Genomic DNA, 20,085 nt, shown 5'->3' with positions numbered 1-20,085 from the left:
CCCCAGAGCAGTGGTCATGAGCACAGATCTGGGCAGGGCGTTCACCCTGGAGACTGGGAGGCGTGCTAAGAGGTATTTGCGCACAGGTTAAGGACAAACATTTTCCAACTCTAGCAGCGGTGTCTCGCCAGCATCACGAACACCACAAGCATGGTTCCTACAGGGTAGCCTCCTCCTCGTAGAGAGAGGTTTGGCTACTTTTAAGACTTGAGGGTGCAGGTGACGCCTTTCCCGCTGCTCTAAACGCACTTCTGGGGTGCGGGGGTGGCAGCCTTTCCTGTGCCCACTCACCCTCCTCACCCGCCCTGGTGGGCTGGGCACAATGGGCAGGGGCGAGGTGGGTGCTAGCTGGTGCCCACGGGCCTGATCACCGAGGCCGTGGGCCATGACCAAGTGACAGAGATGCTATGACCTCCACAGCAAGGTCTCCTGGGGCCACGGCTCTGCCTTCGGGCACCTCCAGAGCCAGGGCCCCTTCTCTGGGCCCCTCAGCTACCCACATACCCACCTTCCTCAGCGCCCAAAGATAGAGGGCAGGAGGCTTGCTCGACCATCTTCCCCCTAAAAATGAGATTGGAATCAAGAAGGCTATTTTGCCACTTCAGAAAGACCAGGAGCATCCTCTGGGTTCACTTGGGGAGCAGCTTCCTTCCCACAAGATGCCACACGGAGGATGGGGACACGGGTGGGAGTCCATCCCCACGTAGCACCCACGAGCACTGGCACCTCTATGGACCCTGGTGCCCCAAAGCCCTGAGTCGGCCTGAGGTTGTGGAGCCAGGCAGGGGTCCCTGCTTCCCTGGGACTTGGAGCCGCACCTGCCCCTGCCCCTCTGGCCTCTACTTTCTGCATCTGAGTCCTGTACTCAGCGCACAGCCCCCAGGCCCTTCCCAGGCACACCCCGAGATGTGTCCTCGACCCGGGGTGCTCGCCCCACGTGGTACCCCCCCACAAGGAAGGGGGCTCCGCACCGCCTACCCAGCAGTACCTCTCTGTGCAGGTCTGGGGCATCGGCTGCGTGGACCGGGCCCTGTACTTCCGTCAGGGCGTCACCCAGAGCGAGCTCAGCGGGAAGACGTGGAAGGTCATCGTCGCCGGCCGGGAGGGCGACCGCTCGCTCTCCGGCAGCTCCTTCAGCCTCCACAGGTGACGGTGACGGGCTTGGCAGGCCGGGCTGGGCGGGCAGGGTAGGAGGAGGCAGGAGAGCGTCAGGCCTGACCCATGGCAACCCGCGGCAGTGGGGCCTCCTCCCCTCCTGGGCTGGGGTCCTACTGGGCCCAAGGGCAAGCGCTGCGCGTGGGAGGCGGGAGTGGGCAGCTCGGCGAGGCCAGGGCGTCCGTCCATATGGGGCTTGGGGCTGTCCCGAGTGGGCTGGCCGTTGGTCTCAAAGCCTCAGGGTCTGGGCGAGAAAAGGCTTCCTTTCCCTGGCTGCTCAGGCTCTGTGTCCGAGGAGAGGAGAGCAGGAAGGAAGGTGAAGGGTCTCTAAGCAGGAGGCGAGGCCCGGGACTGAGCCGAGAACTCCTGGAGGCCTAACTCCCTGGGACCCCCACGCCCAGCCCTCAGAGCTTCCTTTTCGAGGTTCTGCTTTTCTCGCAAGGTCCCAGGTGTGCCTGGCCCTAGCTCTGGGGACCACGCCCTGGGCTCCCTGGGGTTAGAGGGGGGACACGGCCCAGCCCTGCCCACTGGCCAGGGGAACGCTGGCAGGTGACCCAGCGCCTCAGCCGGCAGCGCCTGTGCTCTGTGACGGGGGCTGCCCGCGTTCACCCTCCCGGGCACACGGCCCGCGATCCTGTCTGCAGCTCGGGCCCCCCTCAGATGCTGGTCTCCACCCTCCGCTCCCCCAGCTCGGCGGTCAGCACTCGGCTGCACTGGCAGCCTAGAGGGGCCAGGAGGCTGGCCAGGCGGGGTTTACCTGCGGGTTGCAGTTCTTCAGCCAGTAGTTTTCTAAGCGGTCAGCACATTGGAATCAGCTGAGAACTTCCAAAACCATTGATGCCAGATCTTTGTGACCTTGGGTTTGGCAACGGCTTCTTAAATATGACACCCAAAGCACAAGAAACTAAAGGAAACATAGATAAGTCAGAGTTCGTCAACATTAAGAAAATTCTGTGCCTCTAAGGATACTTCTGGAGAAGGCAATGGCACCCCACTCCAGTACTCTAGCCTGGAAAATCCCATGGATGGAGGAGCCTGGTAGGCTATAGTCTATGGGGTTGCAAAGAGTCGGACATGACTGAGCGACTTCACTTCAGGACACTTCAAGAAAATGAAAAAATCGAAAGGATGGGAGAAAATACTGGAAATCATATATTTGACAAGGCCTACTATCTAGAATACATAAAGGGCTCTTGAAACTCAACAACAGATAAAAACAACTGCAAAGGGCTAAGGAGGGACTTCCCTGGTGCTCCCGCAGCTAAGGATCTGCCCTGCAATGCCCTTCTTTTCTTGGTTGAGGAACTAGGATCCCACGTGCCACAGCTAGAGAGTCCATGAGACACAAAGAAAGATCCCAAAACGAAGATTTCGCGTGCTGCAACCAATACCCAATGCAGCCAAATACATAAACGTATATTTTTAAAAACAGAGTGTGCATGCCACAATGAGGATCAAAGGTCCCACGCGCCTCAACTAAGGCCCAAGGCACCAAATAAATGAAAAGAAAAAGCAGGGGGGAGAAAGACTTGAATAGATGCTTCTGCATAGTAGGTACGTGAGTGGCCCACAAGCAGAGGAAAAGATGCTTGACGTCACGAGGCATGAGGGAAACACAAACAAAACCACATTACAAAGACAAAATGAAACACGTTGGATACCACTTCACACCCACCAGAAAAGCTATAATCAAAAACAGAGACAGAATCAGTGTTGCCAGGATGTGGAGAAACCGGCACCCTCCTGCCCTGCACTGCTGGGGGTGTGAATGACGCGGCGGCCACTTTGGGGAACAGCGTGGCAGCTCCTCACGAGGCTAAACACGGAGCTACCCCAGGACCCAGCAGTTTCAGTCCCAGAAAGAGGCCCAGAAGAACCCAACAGACGTTTAAGCAAATGTTTGTTCACGAATATTTATCGCAGCACGGATGAGCTTCCCAGGGGTTGCTAGTGGTAAAGAATTCGCCTGCCAATGCAGGAGACACAGGTTTGATCCCCGGGTCAGGAAGATCCCCTGGAGAGGGAAATGACAACCCACTCCAGTGTTCTCATCTGGAGAATCCCGTGGACAGGGGAGCTTGGTGGGCTAGAGCCCGTGGGGTCGCAACGAGTTGGACACGCCTGAGCGACGGACGCACCCCTTATACTCACAATAGCCAAAATGCGGAAACAACTCAAATGTCTGTCAGTGGAAGAACTGATGGATAAAACAGCGTATCCATACAATGGAATATTATCTAACAATAAAAAGGAATGACGAGCTGCCACCCGCTACAGCACAGATGACCCTTGCCATCATTACACTGAGCAGCGGCGGCCACAAAAGGCCACAGTCTGACCATGCCATGCGTGTGAAGTGTCAGGCACAGGCGAGTCCAGGACACTGAGAGCCAGCTAGCCGTTGCCAGGAGGCTAGGGGGAAAAGAGGACAGTGGAGAGTGCCTCTTTAATGGCTACAGAGTTTACATCTGGGGCAGTGAGGTTCTGGAAGTTGGTTGTGGTTCCACAACACTGCAAATGTACTTAATGCCACTGCATTTTATAATTTTAAATGGTACATTTTACATCCCACAATAAAAAAGCCACAATGCTGCCAGATCTCCACCCAAGATACATTGGTTTGGTTGGTCCGGGTGTGACGCAGAGACCTTTCCAAGTTCCTGGGGTTCCTGCTCCCTGGGGAGAAGGTTTTGGTGTCTGTGGCAGAGAGGCAGTGATTTGCCCAGGAGGTCGCACAGTATGTGTTCAAGGGAGTCACAGGTTTGCCCACTTCCTTCCAGCGCCGGCTGCTTCTTTGGCAACGAAGTGAGGGGCAGTGCTGAGTCCTGTGGTCCCGGGGACACGGATGCCTCCTGGGAGGTCCCCGGCCCTGCCTCCAGCCCAGCTGGGCTGCGTGGGAAGGAGTCCAAGAAAGGGCCCAGCCACGCAACTGCCAACTTTCCGGAGGCCACCGACCTCTCCTCGCTGAGGCTCCTCCCGCTAGGCCTGGAGGAGCCCGACAGCGCTGACTGCCACGCACTGTGGGCCTGGGTATCCGGCGGAGGCTGTGCCGTGGAGGCCCACACCACACTCAAGTGGTTCACCACCCAGTCGGGTAAGTGCAGCCGCCCAGCGCCGCAGACGGGGCCCGGGGGGATCTGGAGCAAGCCTGGCGCCCCCACCGTGCTCAGCCCGTCTTTCTGGAGCCTTCCGCGGCTAGTCGGGCAGTCAGAAGGAAGGGCATTGGCCTGGCACCCCTCTCCTCCCCGTCCCAGCAGGGGCGGCTGTCCCAGGCTGACGTGGGGGGACACCAGCTTCCCTACCAGGGTGAATGACGGCAGGGAGGGCTCACAGGACATTTCACAGAGATGCTAGCCTAGCCTTCCGGAAAGAAAGGGCTGAGGCTGGCCTGCCGCCCGGCACTGAGGCTGTGCTGGCCGGCAGGCCTGTGCCCCTCGGTGCAGACGCTCTCGCTGTCCATCACACCGGCCCAGACGGCCGCCTGGCGGAAGCAGATCTTCCAGCAGCTCACGGAAAGGACCAAGCGGGAGCTGGAGAACTTCCAGCACTACGAGCAAGCGGTGGAGCAGGTGCGCAACGCTCGGGGCACTTCCTCCAGCAGGCATCCATTAAGTGCCTGCTGTACGCCCGCCCCGAGGAGAGTTGTGCGCGGCCCCACCGTGCTCCCAGCACAGAGGACCTGGCTCCGTCTTGGCTGGTGTGGGTCCCCGCGTTGGGCACAGAACCGCCTGGGGCCTCAGTTTCCCCACCCTGTGCAGAGGGTAGTGGGGTGCTGATCCCCAGACTCACAGAACCTGCTGGCTGGGGGCCTGGCTCCGGGCGGGTGTCTGATGGTGTCACTTTTGTTCTTAGGGTGAAGTGGGGGAGGCCAGCGCCCCCTGAGGCAACGAAGGGAGCAGGGTGGCCCTGGGGTGCTGGGTGCAGGGCTGGAGTGTTGGGGCCCCCGGGGCTGGCCTGTGACTCCGTCCCCCTGTGCTCCCGGCTCTGCCCCAGTCTGTGTGGGTGAAGACTGGGGCCCTGCAGTGGTGGTGTGACTGGAAACCCCACAAGTGGATGGATGTCCACGTGGCCCTGGAGCAGCTCACGGGCCACGACGGGGCTCAGGACAGCATCCTCTTCATCTACTACGTGGTCCATGAGGAGAAGAAGGTGGTGGGGGTGTTGTGGAGGGGCGGGGGAGGTGGGGGGGTGTCTGGGGAGGGGCGAGGTACGGGGGGGTGTCTAGGGGAGGGGGAGGTGCGGGGGGGGGTGCCGTGTCTAGGGGAGGGGTCTTCCAGGGAAGGGAGCTGGTGGCCGCATCCCGGGCAGTGGGGGCAGCATGTGCCAGCCCTCTAGTTCCAGAGGAGGGAGCAGGTTCTGGAGGCAGAGTCAAACTCCCATCAGGGCTGGGGTTTGAACCAAATCAATCCGGTCCTAAACATCAAAAAGGTCACTTAGGTTTCTGCTCAGGAGCGAGCCCCCACAGTGGCCGTGCCTTCCACTGCGCACAGAGCCCCACCGTTCTGGGGCCCCCATGGCCCTCTGTCCCTGCTCCCCCACGGCGCCGGGCTCCACCCAGGGTCCCGCTGACCCCCCTCTCTGCACGCAGTACATCCACGTGTTCCTCAATGAGGTGACGGCGCTGGTCCCCGTGTTCAGTGAGGCCAAGCACTCCTTCGCCCTGTACACCCCCGAGAGAACGCGACAGAGGTGGCCCGTGCGCCTGGCCGCTGCCACCGAGCAGGACATGAGTGACTGGGTGAGCAGGCGGGGGTCCCTTGGCCGGGGGCGGGGGCCGCCGTCTTGGGGCCAGCCCGGCCTCGCTGACCCGCCTGCCCCCTCGCCAGCTCACCCTGCTCAACCTGTCCTGCTGTGAGAGCCGGAGGATGCATGGCCGCCCCTCCCCGCAGGCCATCTGGTCCGTCACCTGCAAGGGGGACATCTTTGTGAGCGAGCCCGGTCCGGACCTCGAGGGCCCTGAGCGCCGGCTGCCCTGCGACCAGATGTGGGTGGGCTGCACTCGACTGGGCTGGGGGCTGACCTGACCCCAGATGTGGGTTCCCACCAGCCCGGCCTGTGTGAGGACCCCAAGGGGGCATCAGGAACCTGGCGGGGCCTGGGGGTGAGGCAGGTGTGGCCCCCAGGTGGCATTTAAAACCACAAGGTGGAGTGAGGCCCCCCGGGGGGCAGTGTGAGCAGAGTCCTGGGACGCAGGGCTCTGACTGTGTCGCTGCCCCCCGTCACCCAGAGCACATGAGGACCGGGGCACGTGGGTGAGGCTGGGGCCCCACACAGGAGGGAGAGGGCATGTCTGCTCGCACTCTGCTTGTCCGCTCCTGGTGGCCCTGTGTGCCCGGGGCCCAGATGAGCCCCCCTGCTGACAGTGCAGGGCCTCCGCCCTCAGGAGGCGACCCGGGTGGCCACACACCCCACATCTGGGAGACCATGCCGGCCCATGCGGTGGCTCACTCTGCTCTGCCATGACCCGCCCCGACCCGGGGCGTGGGAACTCAAGGTGCCGACCTCAGCTCCCCACAACCGTCCCCGTTACCCACACAGCTCCACGGACAGGGACTCCTGCAGGCCCTGCCCACCGCAGGCCTGACCGGCTCCTGCTCCCGCTCTGGGCCCCCTTAGCTGGTTAATCCCCCTGGTGAAGCCGAGCAGGTTCCCTTGTTCTCAGTCGCGTCCGTCACTGGAGACCAAAGCGGAGTCAAACGGGAGCCCTGGTGGGCCGTAGAGGGAGGGGACGAGGATGGAGAGACCTGCTGGACATGTCCCCCCTCTCCTCACACTGCAGGTTCTGGCGGCAGATAGGTGGCCACCTGCGGGTGGTGGAAGCCAACGGCCGGGGCGTGGTGTGGGGCATCGGCTACGACCACACGGCCTGGGTCTACACGGGCGGCTACGGCGGAGGCTGCTTCCAAGGTGAAGGCAGGCCCCGCTCCCCCAGGCCCACCCCACTCTAATCCCTGGCTGGCTTCTCTGCCTCCGTGCTGACGCTTGGCTGACGGGTGATCTTCACCTCTGCCAACCTCCACGTCCCGGGGCCAAAGCACACGGCACAAGCCCACAAAGGCCTGGCCTCCGACGAGCCTTCCTGGGCACCCACGGCTGAGCCGGAGACCGTGCAGGTTTCGGGAGGACAGCTGCCGGAACCACAGTCTCTTGATTCCCAGGCTTAATTCCAGTCCCTCTCTAGTGGGGGCTGTGCCTTAGGGGGTGACAGCTTGCTGAACCCCCGTGGGCTCTCTGTGTGCCAGAGGCAGGGATAAATGGAGGCAGAAGCAAACCCTGAAATGGGACACTTCACACCCTGGCCCACACACCCCACAGTGAGGGTGGCTAGCCCTGTGGAACTGTGGTCCACTGAGACCACTGGAACACACGTCTACACGGGCTTAATGGCATCCCTGCTTGTGAGGCAGGGATTCCCTCTGTCCCCGTCTTACAGATGAGAACATGGGGTTTGTGGGGGTCATGTGAGGGGTCCGAGGCACCTCTGTTAGTAAGGCGTTGGGGGGGCCCTCACACCTGCCGGGTGCCAGGTAAATGAGATAGAAGGGGGAAGAGGCTGGGAGGCTGTGGCAGAAGAGTGGCAGGTTCTCCTGCCCCCAGGAAGAGAGAAACTAGAGCCAGCCAGCCCACCAAGCCCTCCCGGGCTGCCCGCTTGCCTACTCTCACCTGGCTGGGCGGGCAGCAGGTGTGGCTTAGGTGTGACCACCTCCTCTCCCCCCAGGCCTGGCCAGCAGCACCAGCAACGTCTTTACGCAGTGGGACGTGAAGTGCGTCCACATCTACGAGAACCAGCGCTGGAACCCCGTCACAGGCTACACCAGCAGGTAGGCCACGTGGGCGCCTGCGGAAGCAGGGCCCAGTCGGACAGCCGCGTCCCGAGCAGTGGGAGAGCTGGCGTCCGGCCCCCAACGTGGAACTAACTGGATCTGACTGGCTGCAGGATTTTTCCATGAATCTTTAAGTATAACACGTATTTTAAAAACTCACTTATGGAGAGCATAACATATATCAAGCTCATGAAATGTGCATATACATACATGCGGTGAGATGTCTATCGAAGTACATGTAGTCATACATAGACACGGCCACATCTATCACCGTGTATGTGCTTCACCGTGCTAAGTTGCTTCAGTCGTGTCCGACTCTGCAACCCCATGGACTGTAGCCCGCCAGGCGCCTCTGTCCATGGGATTCTCCAGGCAAGAATACTGGAGTAGGTTGCCGTGCCCTCCTCCAGAGGATCTTCCTGACCCAGGCACTGAACTCACACCTCATACTCCTGCGCTGGCAGGCGGGTTCTTTACCGCCGGTGCCATCTGGGAAGCCTGTGTATTACTGACTTATCAGAAATCAAACCCCAACATAATCACTACCGGGGTCAAGAGTCAGAACACGGCCACCCCCTCCCCATCCCAGCTGGTGCTCTTTTTTTAGGGGGGAGAGGGGAGTAATTTGACTTTTAAAAAAAGTTTTGCTTAATGGAAGCTACTGAGGACACTGTAGCCTCCACCAAAAATTATTTTAATTCTCCAGACATGAGGCTTTGGGACGAGAGTCAGTGGCACTGTTTGGGACAGAAGTGGAGACACTCTAGAAAAGCCAGATCGCATGCCTCTTCTTAGTTCCTGCTCTCTCAGCATAGAAACATGTTTCTCACACTCGTCCTGGGACATGTTCTTTTGCTTGTTTTAGAAAGTAAACAAGTTGCGGTATTTCTCAGCCCTTAAAGCCGTTGCGTTGAGTTCCAGCGGCCAGAGCAGTCTTATCTAAGTTCAGCGTTGGGGAGCCTCCCGGGAAGACTTTGCCCTGTGGGTTTCTTCTTTCCACTGGTCCTGGTATAATAAAACTACGAGTGTTCTCTCCTAATTAGAGAGCTTTCCTGAGTTCTGTGAGCTGTTCTAGTAAATTAGTTGTGGTTAAGTGGATTCAGCTGCCCCATGGCATGAGGAATCTTCCCACAGCAGGGATCAAACCCCTGTCCTCCGCATTGGCAGGAGGATTCTTAACCACTGGACCACCAAGGAAGTCCTATGTAGATCTTTTAATTTCTTTTTAATAACATTTTGTGATTTTCTAGGAGACGAGGGTCTTGATATCTTAAAAATGGGATTTTTATATTTTTATATGGTTCATATTTTTGATACTAGGATAACTGGCACAAACTTTTTAAATTTCCTGTTTTTTCAAATTGATGAAATACAAAGTAACATGAAGAATAAAAACTCTAATCCCACTAACCAGACAGTAGCCACTTTCAGTGTTCTTCTACTTGTCCCTGTATGCCTGCGTTTGCTGGTCGTGGGGGCAGCAAGGGGGACAGTCAGGCACGTAGAGATGGTGGGTGACAGCCTCCCGACTCAGTCCCCGAGGGTGGACAGGCTTATCTAACCTCTCCTCAGCCGTGGATGTGTGGACCATTTGTGACCTTTCATACGGACAGTTTAAAGGGTTTCCTCACGTGTAAATATTTGTGTCTCTCTGTTCATCTCAGGATATCAGGGTTTGAGCTCTTCTAAGGCAGCTTATACACATTGCCTGCATGTGTTCTGGAAACCTCTGCCTCAGCTGTGTGTAGGGTCCACACAGGTGCTGACCTGCCTGCCTCTGCCCTTCTTGCTCCCTCGCCCCCTGGTCCTTGGGCTCCCCCAGGGTCAGAGCCACCCGGGGAGAGCATGCTGCACTGTGCGCTGGGAGTGTCAGGCAGGCAGTGTCGCTGTAACAGAACACCGCGGGCTAACAGCTCCAACAGCAGACGTCCACCCTCTAGGTTCCAGAGGCCTCGGAGTCTGAGTCAGGTGTCAGCAGGTCTCTTCCCCATGAGGGCCGTGGAGAGGATCTGTTCCAGTCTCCCTCCTGGCTCCAGGGGCCTCAGGCGCTCCCTTGGCTGGTGGCGGCATCACTTAGTCATTACATGGCCTTCTCCTGGTCTTCACATCAGCTTCCTGATTTGGGAAGCTTGGGTCCAAGTCGCCTCTTTCGTAAGGATGCTGTCATAGTGGAGCAGAGCCCACTCAGTAACTGTCGCATCTCAGCCAGGCCTTCTGGAGAGACCCCCTTTCCAAATAAGGTCACGCCCACAAGACGCGACCACACACAACATGAGAAGTGGGGTGGGGTCCACAGGCCCCAGGTTGGTGGGCTGGCTGTCTGGTGTCTGGAGCTCCTTCTGTTTCTGCCCGCCCCACCCCTCCCCACAGGAGATGCAGGCACCTGGGCGGCGGGCGGTGGCGGTGCTGTGTTCCCCTCTCTCTGGCGTCACCTCACCCCTGGTGTCCCGTGCAGGGGTCTGCCCACCGACCGGTACATGTGGAGTGACGCCACGGGCCTGCAGGAGTGCACCAAGGCCAGCACAAAGCCCCCGTCCCTGCAGTGGACCTGGGTGAGCTCCGGGCTGGGGGTGGGGCAGAGGTTACAGTAGGGGGTCTGCCCACACCGACCCGCCTGTTCCTCCAGGTTTCTGACTGGTTCGTGGATTTCAGCGTCCCTGGCGGCACGGACCTGGAGGGGTGGCAGTACGCCAGTGACTTCCCCGCGTGAGCATCTCTCTCTGTGGGCAGGGGCCCTCAGGGGGGCTAGAGCCCCGAGTGTCAGGCCTGGCAAAGTCAGGCGAAGCCCCTCCACCCTGCCCAGTGGCACAGGCCCTTCACGGTACACGAGTCACGTTCAGATGGAGGACGGAGCCGAGAAAGACCGAGCCAGAGCCTGAGCTGAGGCTTCTGAGCAGATGAAGTCCGGCGGGGAGGAGGTTTATCCTGATCTGAGCCTTCCCTTTGACCTCAAACCCTGAACTTGACGGCTCCCAGAAGAGTAATATGAGGCCTGGGATGGGGAGGGCTCAGAGGCTCAGAGGCCCCTTAGCTCGAAACCACCACCCCCCTCCAGGTAGCTGCCACGTCATGGCCTCAGTGAGGTCCCAGCCCCAGGGAGACCCTGACCCCACGGAGACCCCCCTCACGAGGGAGGCCTGGGTGGGGCTGGAGGCCCCTGAAGCAGGAGGATGGTGTCCTATGTTACCTGCTGCCCCTGCTTAACTCACTGAGGCCCCGGGAGAAGGAATGAGTGTGCAGCGTTGCTTTCTAGAAAATTCCACAGAATGGTGCTGACTTCAGCTTCTTCCTCTTGCAGCTCGTACCACAAGTACAAAACCATGAAGGATTTCGTCAGGAGAAGGTGCTGGGCCAGGTGAGAAGGCAGGTAACTGGGGGGTGTGGCCACGCCCCTCCCTGCTCGGCCTCAGTCCCTGTGGAAGAAAAGGGGAATTTACAACTGGGGAGGAGAAAACAGGATCAAAATAAATGTCAGCCCAGGAAGTGCCCCCGGGCTCCCAGGGCTGTTTCTGAAGGGTTTGTTTTCAAGAACAAATAAGAGAAATGTCATTGGCAGGGCCCCGCAGGATCTTGGGGGGTTGGGGGGGGGGCTGGCTTGGAGTGGTGCCAGGGCAGGGCAGACAGCACAGGAGGGTGGTGCCCACTGGGTCCTCCCAGGGTCAGGGGTCTAGCTGCCCCTTCTGTCCAGAGCAGGTGGCCCTGGGGCTCCCAGCACCACCAGGGTGACAGGGGCTTTGCTCTCTGCCGCTCAGAAAGTGCAAGCTGGTGACCACTGGGCCCTGGCTGGAGGTGACCTCCGTGGCCCTCAGAGACGTGTCCATCATCCCCGAGAGCCCAGGCGCCCACGGGAGCGGGTTGAACATCGCGCTCTGGGCCATCAGTGACAAGGGGGACGTGCTGTGCCGTCTGGGTGTGTCCGAGCTCAACCCCGAGGTGGGCACCCGGGGGGGGAAACCAGGGTCTGCCCAGCCCGCCAGCACCCGCTTCAGGGGTCGGGCGGATTCTTTCCGAGACACGCCTCCGCCGTGGGGGAGGGCTGGGCTTCGGCCTCCCGGGGCCTGCCCAGGAGGGTCCCTGGGTCCGGAAGTGGCCCGAGGTGGTCTCCAGGCCTGCGGGCGCCTGGAGCTGAGGTCGAGGTTGGTGTGAGGAGCCGTCCGCCCTGGGGCCGGGCGGGCGACAGGCGGGACCGAGCAGCCCTGAGCGTCCCTCCTTCACCTCAGGGCTTCTGCTGGATGCACGTGGGCACCGACCAGCCCTTCACCTCCGTCTCCATCGGCGCCTGCTACCAGGTGTGGGCCGTGGCGAGGGACGGCTCCGCCTTCTACCGCAGCTCCGTGTCCCCCTCCAGGCCCAACGGTGAGAGCCCTCGCCTCAGGCGGACGCCCTGCGCCTGCTGCCGCCGCCGCCATGTTGGGTCGAGCGCGAGGGGGCAGCTACGGCTACTTCCGCTTCCGGGGGAAGCCGGTGGAAGGGGCTCCGTTTAATCAACGAGCGTTTACTGAGCACCGCCTGTGGACCCGGCATGGGGCCAGGCTGGGCTACCCCCAGAGTCCACACCCCCTCTGCTGGGATGACCCAGGGGTGGTCACTCCGTGACGGGGTTGTCCTTCACTACCCTCGGCCTCCTGCCCCTCAGGGGACCTGCCTGGGCGCCCCCCCTGGCCCCTCCAGTGTCTACCTCGACTGCTCTCCAGGAGCAAAGGTCATGCAGGCTTGTTCTTGGCTGGACATCTGGACAGTGTCCGGCACAGGGATTGCTGGGTGGGTGGTGGCTGGCTCATCTGTGCCCTCCACCTGGAGCAATGGGTTCGCACAGCAGCCTATGGCTGGATTTCCACTGCATGCCTGGCCGGGTACCTTCCCGTCCCTGTTAGGGCTAGCAGCCCATCAGAAGCCGCCGCAGCCTCGGGAGGGCCCCGGGCAGACCAGGGCATTGAAGGGACAGCAGGACCCAGGTCAGCTCCCGCCGGGCCCTGTCACTGGTGTGGTCCACCCGGTCTGGGGACAGAGGTTGGCTGCACCCGCTCGACCCCACGAGCTGCAAAGGAGGCCAGGTGTGCCGGGAGCACCTGGGTGACAGGTGTGGTGCTTCCAGGTCCCATCCCAACCCATCTCCCACCGCAGGCGACTGCTGGTACCACATCCCACCTCCTCCCAAACAGAGGTTGAAGCAGGTGTCCGTGGGGCACACCTCGGTGTTCGCCTTGGACGAAAACGGCAAGTGGCTTCTGATCCCCAGGGGTCACCCGGGGAGGGGGTTCCCTGAGCACCCCAATGAGATGAGACCAGACCCTTACCCACCAAAGCCCCAGCATGAGACCTTCATGAGCCCCGTGAGAGCTGCCAGTCTGAGGTCGGCCTCCCCGCAGGCCCTCCCCGGAGTCATGCAGGGTGGGGAGCACCAGCCCCTCCCCAGGTGCTCAGGTCTGCCTGCGCCTTCGGCAGAGAGCACGGCGCCACAGCCCAGGAGCATCTTCTAGATGGTGTCACCCAGGCCTGGGACTCGGAGGTCACCTGCCTGGCCTGGGCCATCCCTGCCCCTTACCCAGGCCACCTCCGAGTGGCTCTGCCCGCGCCCTTTCCTGGCCTGTCATGAGCAAGGCAAGGAGCTGGATCCCAAGGCTCTTATTCCAGCCGGAGTCACTGTGTCGTTTAAAGAACTCCTTGTCCTCAGGTTCTCATGCGTGGACAGAGGACAAGGGTGCCAGCTGGGCCCAGCACGAGAATGATGTAGCGGGGCACAGGCAGGCCTGGGAGGGCAGGGCTGGCCCAGGCTGCAGGCTGATGGAGAGAGAGACCCTCCCCGCCTGTCTCTCGGTCAGACCTCCCGGCCTCGCAGACCCTGCGGGGGGGTCCGGACACTCGGGGTCTCATGCCACTGGCGTTTCTCTCCTAGGGAACCTGTGGTACCGCCAGGGGGTCACACCCAGCCACCCGCAGGGCGATAGCTGGGAGCACGTGTCCAACAACGTGCGCCACGTGTCTGTGGGGCCCCTGGACCAGGTCTGGGGAGACGGGGATGGAAGGTGGATGCTCCCCTGGGGGCAGGGACTAGGGGGGGTCTGGTTCCCGTTCTGGTCCCCCCCACCCCCGCTGCTGTCCCCATGGACCCTGTGCCACGAGGAGGGGGAGGGAGTGGGCTTCAGCGGGTCTCTGTTCCAGGTCTGGGTCATCGCTGACAAAGTCCAGGGGAGCCACAGCCTGAGCCGCGGAACCGTGTGTCGCCGCACGGGCGTGCAGTCCCTGGAGCCCAAGGGGCAGGGCTGGGATTACGGCATCGGGGTGAGTAGGCATCAGGTGGCTGTGCTGGCTGGGGTCTCCAGGCACCCAGGGTTCAGGTGGGGGTGGGCCCTGGGCAGAGCCCCTCAAGGGTCCGACCTGGAGGGAAGGTCTCTGCCCCTTGACCTCCTCGTGGCCCTGGGTGACTCTGTTCTCTTCTCCCAGGGGGGCTGGGATCACCTCTCCATTCGGGCCAGTGCCACGAGGGCCCCCAGGAGTTCATCCCAGAAGCCAGCCAGCAAGCAGAATGGGCAGCCCCCGAGCGTGGCCGGTGGCCCGTGGCAGACCCCCGGCCCCGTCTGCTGCTGAGGCCGCCTCCCCTCACTGGGAGCAGCCGTGGCGCTGGGCGCCAAAGACCAACGTTGATGTGAAACTTCCTGTCGGAGCCGTGCTCATGCAGAACACCCCGAAACGTGGATCCAGGGGGGTGGCGTCACCAGGCCCAGACTCTAGAGTCCATGCAGAGAACTTGGCCTGAGGTCACGGCCGTCTCAGAGGCTCTGAAACGGCCCAGAAATGTGAAGCTCTGTGGATGCTGCATGTCCCGGCCGTGGGGAGAGCGTGGGGTGGGGGGCCCCGTTGCCTTGGCCTCAACTGCCTGCCCCCTGCCCCTCTGCCTCCTGCCTTTCGTGGTGGGAGCCTGGAGCCTTCCAGGAACACTGCCCCAGGGAAGAGGACCCAGGGAGCCCCCTCGGCCCTGGATGGCCCCAGATGGCATCGGGACTCTCCTCCTTCCCCAGGAAAAACGGCACCGGGGCTCAGGATGGTTTTGCCTGGGCCTGGTCAGTTCTCAGAACAGGGCTCGCAAATAGGACTTCATTTCCTAAGTTAAGGAAGGGGTTGGAAATAAATGCTGGGGAGGGGTGTCGTCTTCACAGGTTGGACGGAGGACTGCCGGCCTGCTGTTCAGTTGCAAGGTCAGCATCCCCGGCCCTCAGCCAGCCCTTTCCCAGGCATGGTTGGGGGCCGGAGGGGTCCTCTCACGGCAGATCCTGTTGCAGGGGGTGGGGTGGGTAGAGACCACCGGCCCGCGAGAGGAGCCTGGAGGCAGTAGGCCTGAGCCCAGTCCTAGGGAGGCACCCCCCCACCCCACCCACAAGTGACCCCACTCCCAGTGTACAGCTGCTTTTTACCAGAAAAATGGTGCACTTGAAGCCTCAAGTCGGCCTCCCACAACAGGTGATTTGATTCGTCCGAACCCACGTCCCATCTCTGCTCATTTTGAGACCCCCACGAACCGACTCTGCTGGCCGCCCCGGTAGGCCCGCCAGGAGGGCTCAGCTGTGCGCTGTTTGCCTCGTGTTTGCTGCCCAGAAGCTGACTCTGAGGAGGTGTCCCTTGGGGTCCCCTCCCCGGGGGGCACTGGAGGAAAGCTGGCGGCCACTGTCGGGTCGCCTCAAAGTGGGCCCAGGAGGCAGGAGTTGGGGGGCAGCACGGGGAAAGCTCAGGAAGGGTCGGCGCCCTCTTATCTGTTTACACTCAAGTTATCAAGTCTCTCTAAGTGGGCATTAACGACTGCTTCTACGGTGGCCCTGTTGCTCTGCTGTGAATTGTTGGTTCTCCAGGGCGCCCATTCCGCCCCAGCTCAGCATCACTGAACCATCTCGATTCCTTGGATGCTTTATTCAATAAAAACTTAATGCCAGAATGTCAAGGACATGATAATTTTTTTTTTTTTTACTGCTACCACTATGATTACAACAGCTCCCCACCCACTCGAGCATGGGGCAAAAGCACCAATCACCCCTGGGACCGTTTATTTTGGTTTCATTAGTATCTGAAGAGGCCATTAAGAAACATGAAAGCAAACTGGGCTCATTTAAGAAACATTTCCACCATAATTACAGCGGGGGCACTGGCCGTGCAGTTCCAAGTAGGTTTTCCCCACAGGCAAGCCGCAGTTCCGGATTCCCTGCGCCCCCGAGCTCACGCAGGTCTAGTCTGCCTGTGGGTCTGTGGCCCCAGGTGCCGGCCCCAGGCTCAGGACACGCGAGTCTCCGACTTAAGGAAACAGCCTGGGGGGGCCAGGCCGGGCGTCCTCACAGGTTCAGCCTGGGCTGGGAGTCCAAGTCGAGGGTCGACGGAGCAGACCCGGCAGCAGGCTCATCCAGCCCCCTCCCCATATTCAACAGTCCGAATCTGGACTGGGACCTTCCGGCCCCTTCGTGACATGGGCACGGGGCAGGCAGGTGCACTCTGGCCTCAGAGAAGACGACAGGGCCCTGGAGACCCTCTGGGAAGCAGATGCCAGTTTGGGACAGACAGAGTCACAAAGGCTCTTGTCCTGCAAGGTGGTGACCCACAGGCCCCCGGTCACCAGGCATGACCTCCTGGATGGAGCCTCTGCTGGGCTGCCCCCACCCCGTGCTTTCGGCTCAGTCTTTGGCTCATTCGGCAAGTTCAGGGACCAGCTGAGCCTGACTTGGCCTCCTCAGCCAGAAAAGAGCCTCCAGGCTTCTGTGTCTTCCTGTCCTGTGTTCCAGGCGGCCCCGCCGCCCACAGCAAGGACACAGGGGCCCCATCTGTCCCCAGCTCGGAGTCGCCCTCGACGTCAGTGCCCACTGGTGGACCCCGACCACTGACCTTCCTGAGTGGCCTCCCCTGGGGGACAAGCCAGGTGCACCTGGGGTCCGTCCTCACCCGTGCTGAAGGTAGGCTGGTGCGAGGGGCTGGGACCGGACCAGGCCTCCCCGGGCAGGCCTTTCAGAGGGCCTGGTCCTGGGGCCTGGCGGTGGCCGGCAGGGGGCGGGTGTCTGGCTGGTGGATAACCTGGAAAGTTGGGACTGAAGCCCCTAATGGCTGTTTCCAGGGGCACCACCTGCTGCCCTTGATGCAGCCAGGGCTGATGCCAAGACAGGCAGGACGTGAAGCGGCTGGGGCCCGGACAGTCAAGTCTGGGAGGCTGATCCTGTCCATCGGGGAGGGGTCCTGGGCTGTGACCACCCGGCCCCCGGCCGGGCTCAGCCCCTACCCACAGTGCCCACAAGGGGCCTGGCCCCTGGGGGCGCTAGGCCAGCTCCAGCCTTTCTGCAGCCCCTGTGGCTGGGGCGCCCACCTGAGGGCTGCCCCGTCCCCTCCCCAGACTGGCCCTGGGCAACTGGACAGGGGAGATGAGCTGCCAGGGCTGAGAGCAGAGTCACCCAGCCCGTCAGGGCCGGCGGGGCGGGAATGCCACAGCAGGAAGTGTGGCCCAAGGCGGCGGAGACCTGCCAGGCCACCCAGACCCACCTTTGAGGAGCACCCGGAGGGGGAGGGGAGCCCCCGCGGCCCCACACGGGCCCCCGAGAGCAGCCAGGACCCAGGAACATCCTGAAGTCTGTCAGACCACCGTCTGCCCAGACCCCTGTCTGCCACGGACAGGACCACAGATTCGACAACGAGCGGCAGACCTGGGGGGACCCTGAGGGAGGCGGGGGGACAGACCCTCCACCTGCAGGGGGAGATCCCCGACCGCTCCGGGGAAACCAGGCCTGAGCAGCCTCTGTCTCTGCTCTCCCACCCGGCCCTGTCTCCAGAGCCCTCAACACCCCGCCGGCCGCAGACTTTCCACAGTCAGGAGCCCCCACCCGGGAGGAGGGAGCAGAGACCCCCGGCCCTCTAGCCGGACAAGCTCCCTTTAGAATCAGTGGGAAGAAACCTGAAGGGCTTCCACCTGACAGGTGCTGAACTAGAGGCTCTGAGCACCTCTGCTCAGCCCTACTCCCCTTTATGTCTTGCGCTTTGTTTGCTCCGCGCCTCAGTTTACCCAGAACGCGGAGGCTGCGGTGTGGGTCGGGGGAAACCTCCTCCCTGGGCCCGGGTCTCAGCAGTAACTGGGGAACTTACCCAAGCCACCCTGTACATGGAATTTCCCCTCGCCTGGGGAGAGAGTGGGAGTGATGAGGATTCAGTGACCAAGGCAGGCCCGCTCCTGCCTACTCGATGAAAAAGCAGGTCCCGGGACCTGGAGGAGCTTTGGGCCTCGAGCTGTCCAGAGCAGCGGCCTGGACCAGACCACGATTCACCCGGCCTGGTCCTGGGGGGCCGGCGTGGGTCCGGGGAGGAGCTAAGCATCCGGGACCCCAAGCCCCGGGCACGGAGGGCCCAGGCCCGGGCAGTGCGCTAGGAGCCCTCACGGAAGCTGTGGATCTGAGTGGAGTATTTCTGCAGGTGGCCCTCGGGCGGGGCCTCGGCGGCCACAAGCGTGCCCCCGGCAGCCTGCTGCTGCTGCTGATAGTGCTGGTAGAGCTTGGGACCCGGCCCGTCCAGGCCTGGGAGGCGGCCGCTGGACATGGTCAGGATGGTGGCGGTCAGCGACTTGATGTAGTTCTTGGCCAGTGTGAGGGTCTCGATCTTGGAGAGCTTCTTGTCAGCACGCACGTGTGGGATGACCTCGCGCAGCGCCTGGAAGGCGTTGTTCAGCTTGTGCATGCGCTGTCGCTCCCGCTCGTTGCTCTCCAGCCGCCGCTGGACGCTGCTTTCCCGCCGGCCCCCAGGCCCCGGCCGCCGGCGCCCGCCCTCCGCCCGCGCCCCCTGCGCCCGCGCCGTCCGGCTTCTCAGAGCCTTGGTCGCGTCCGGCCTGCCTGAGCCCGGCGGTGGCCTGTCGGGCGTCCGCTCCCCTGGGGTGGCTTCTGGGTCTTGTGGAGGTGCCCGGCGCCGGGGTGGCCGGCTCTTGGTCTTCATGGCTCCAGACTGGTTGTCCCGCAGGTGGTGGCTTTCAGAGGGAGCGGGCCTTCGGAGCTGAAATCCAGAACACAGGCCACCCCGCAGTCACTCAGCAGGCCAGGGGACATTCAGGGCAGCTGTCCCCAATGACAGCTGACCGACCACTCATTGCACAGTGACCCCTGAGTCCTTCCCATTCACCTCGCGGCGCTGAGATGACCCCACCCCCACCCCCGGGGCCCCGCTAGACCTCACGTTGACCCCTCAGGCGTTTTCCTGATCTGGTGGGTGATAAGCTTTGCCACTGGGCCTTTCTCTGGCCCCGTGCCCCTCATTGCCGCCTGAGGGCCTCCTGAGCTTAGGTGGCCGGTTGACACTCTGCTGAGACCACCCAGAGGTGCGGCCCCTCCGCCAGAGGCTACGCTGCCTCCTGCTTGCCCGGATGGCCAGGCAGCAGCTCGGCCCCACCACGCTCGCCGTCCTGCCCCCAAGACGTCACACACGCAGGGACACTGGTGCCAGAATGGCTGTGGACCTGAGGCGGCTGTCGGGAGGTCAGAGGTGGACGGTGGCCAGAGCCCGCAGCAGTCCCCAGGCCCACCACGGGGATGGACGGCCGCGGCCCCGGGGGGTGGGGGCGCTGCAGACCCGAACCCCCGACCCAGGTTTTCCCCTCCAGTTGCCACCCCGGGTCCTGCCCCAGGGTCCTCTCCCCGCCGCCCCACCCGCACCCCCACCCCCCGTTACCTGGGGATCCGCGGCCGCAGGCGCTGGGGCTGCCCACGGGGGACAAGGACACGTCGCTTTAGGCGACCCGGGCGGGGCGGCGGCCGCATGTAAATGAGCCCGCGGGGCGGGCGCGGGGCGGGGCCGGAGTCCGTGCGTCCCGCCCGGCTGCGGGGGCGGGGGCGCACCTGCGGGCGGGGATCCGGTGGTCCGGCCCGGCCCGGAGAAGCTTTGACCCCCGCGGGTCGAATGGGAGCACCGAGGCCTCGCCGCGAGCCCGCCGGCCCGGAGGGGAAGCACCCGGCCGTGGGGTTGTGAGCCAAAGTCAAACTCGTGGAGCAGCCGTTTGGCAGTAATGCTAGGGTCCCCAACTGGCCGCGGCCGCCACCCTGATAGAACAGCAGCCCGGACGCCCCCGCACCCTCACCCCACGTTTCGGAAGGGCCCCTGCGGCACC

The 20,085-nt window shown here is 62.4% G+C and overlaps 2 protein-coding genes across 9 annotated transcripts in view; one reads left to right on the top strand and one right to left on the bottom strand.

Annotated features, from left to right (window-relative positions):
• TECPR1 (tectonin beta-propeller repeat containing 1) overlaps positions 1–15,906 on the top strand; it is a 27,189-nt gene extending 11,283 nt beyond the window's left edge. The window contains exons 9-25 of one of the 8 annotated variants that reach the window (XM_006044316.4): positions 1,001–1,146; positions 3,936–4,249; positions 4,579–4,724; positions 5,149–5,304; positions 5,744–5,893; positions 5,982–6,139; positions 6,935–7,062; positions 7,874–7,976; positions 10,435–10,531; positions 10,606–10,685; positions 11,278–11,334; positions 11,732–11,912; positions 12,200–12,335; positions 13,104–13,196; positions 13,876–13,982; positions 14,142–14,261; positions 14,424–15,906. In XM_006044316.4, coding sequence (XP_006044378.2) covers positions 1,001–1,146; positions 3,936–4,249; positions 4,579–4,724; positions 5,149–5,304; positions 5,744–5,893; positions 5,982–6,139; positions 6,935–7,062; positions 7,874–7,976; positions 10,435–10,531; positions 10,606–10,685; positions 11,278–11,334; positions 11,732–11,912; positions 12,200–12,335; positions 13,104–13,196; positions 13,876–13,982; positions 14,142–14,261; positions 14,424–14,567 — 2,316 coding nt within the window. In that variant the 3' untranslated portion in view covers positions 14,568–15,906. Of the gene's footprint in view, positions 1–1,000; positions 1,147–3,935; positions 4,250–4,578; positions 4,725–5,148; positions 5,305–5,743; positions 5,894–5,981; positions 6,140–6,934; positions 7,063–7,873; positions 7,977–10,434; positions 10,532–10,605; positions 10,686–11,277; positions 11,335–11,731; positions 11,913–12,199; positions 12,336–13,074; positions 13,197–13,875; positions 13,983–14,141; positions 14,262–14,423 lie in introns of those variants that run through there. The other 7 variants (XR_003106550.3, XM_025275581.3, XM_025275580.3 and 4 more) reach the window with 7 other exon arrangements.
• BHLHA15 (basic helix-loop-helix family member a15) lies at positions 15,863–20,085 on the bottom strand. The gene is made up of 2 exons (XM_006044315.4): positions 19,650–20,085; positions 15,863–18,977 (listed from the first exon to the last, which is right to left on the bottom strand). Exon 2 carries the CDS (start codon positions 18,918–18,920, stop codon positions 18,360–18,362), a length of 561 nt encoding a protein of 186 aa, XP_006044377.2. The 5' UTR covers positions 18,921–18,977; positions 19,650–20,085; the 3' UTR covers positions 15,863–18,359.

The sequence above is a fragment of the Bubalus bubalis genome, chromosome 24 (genome assembly GCF_019923935.1).
Source record: "Bubalus bubalis isolate 160015118507 breed Murrah chromosome 24, NDDB_SH_1, whole genome shotgun sequence".
In the NCBI taxonomy this organism is placed as follows: Eukaryota; Metazoa; Chordata; class Mammalia; order Artiodactyla; family Bovidae; genus Bubalus; species Bubalus bubalis.
The sequence above is the reverse complement of the archived record's forward strand: the minus strand, read 5'-3'. Positions and strand labels throughout refer to the sequence as shown.

Coding starts and splice junctions, on each gene's coding strand:
- BHLHA15 (XM_006044315.4), bottom strand. CDS start 18,920: ATGAAGACCAAGAGCCGGCCACCCCGGCGCCGGGCACCTCCACAAGAC.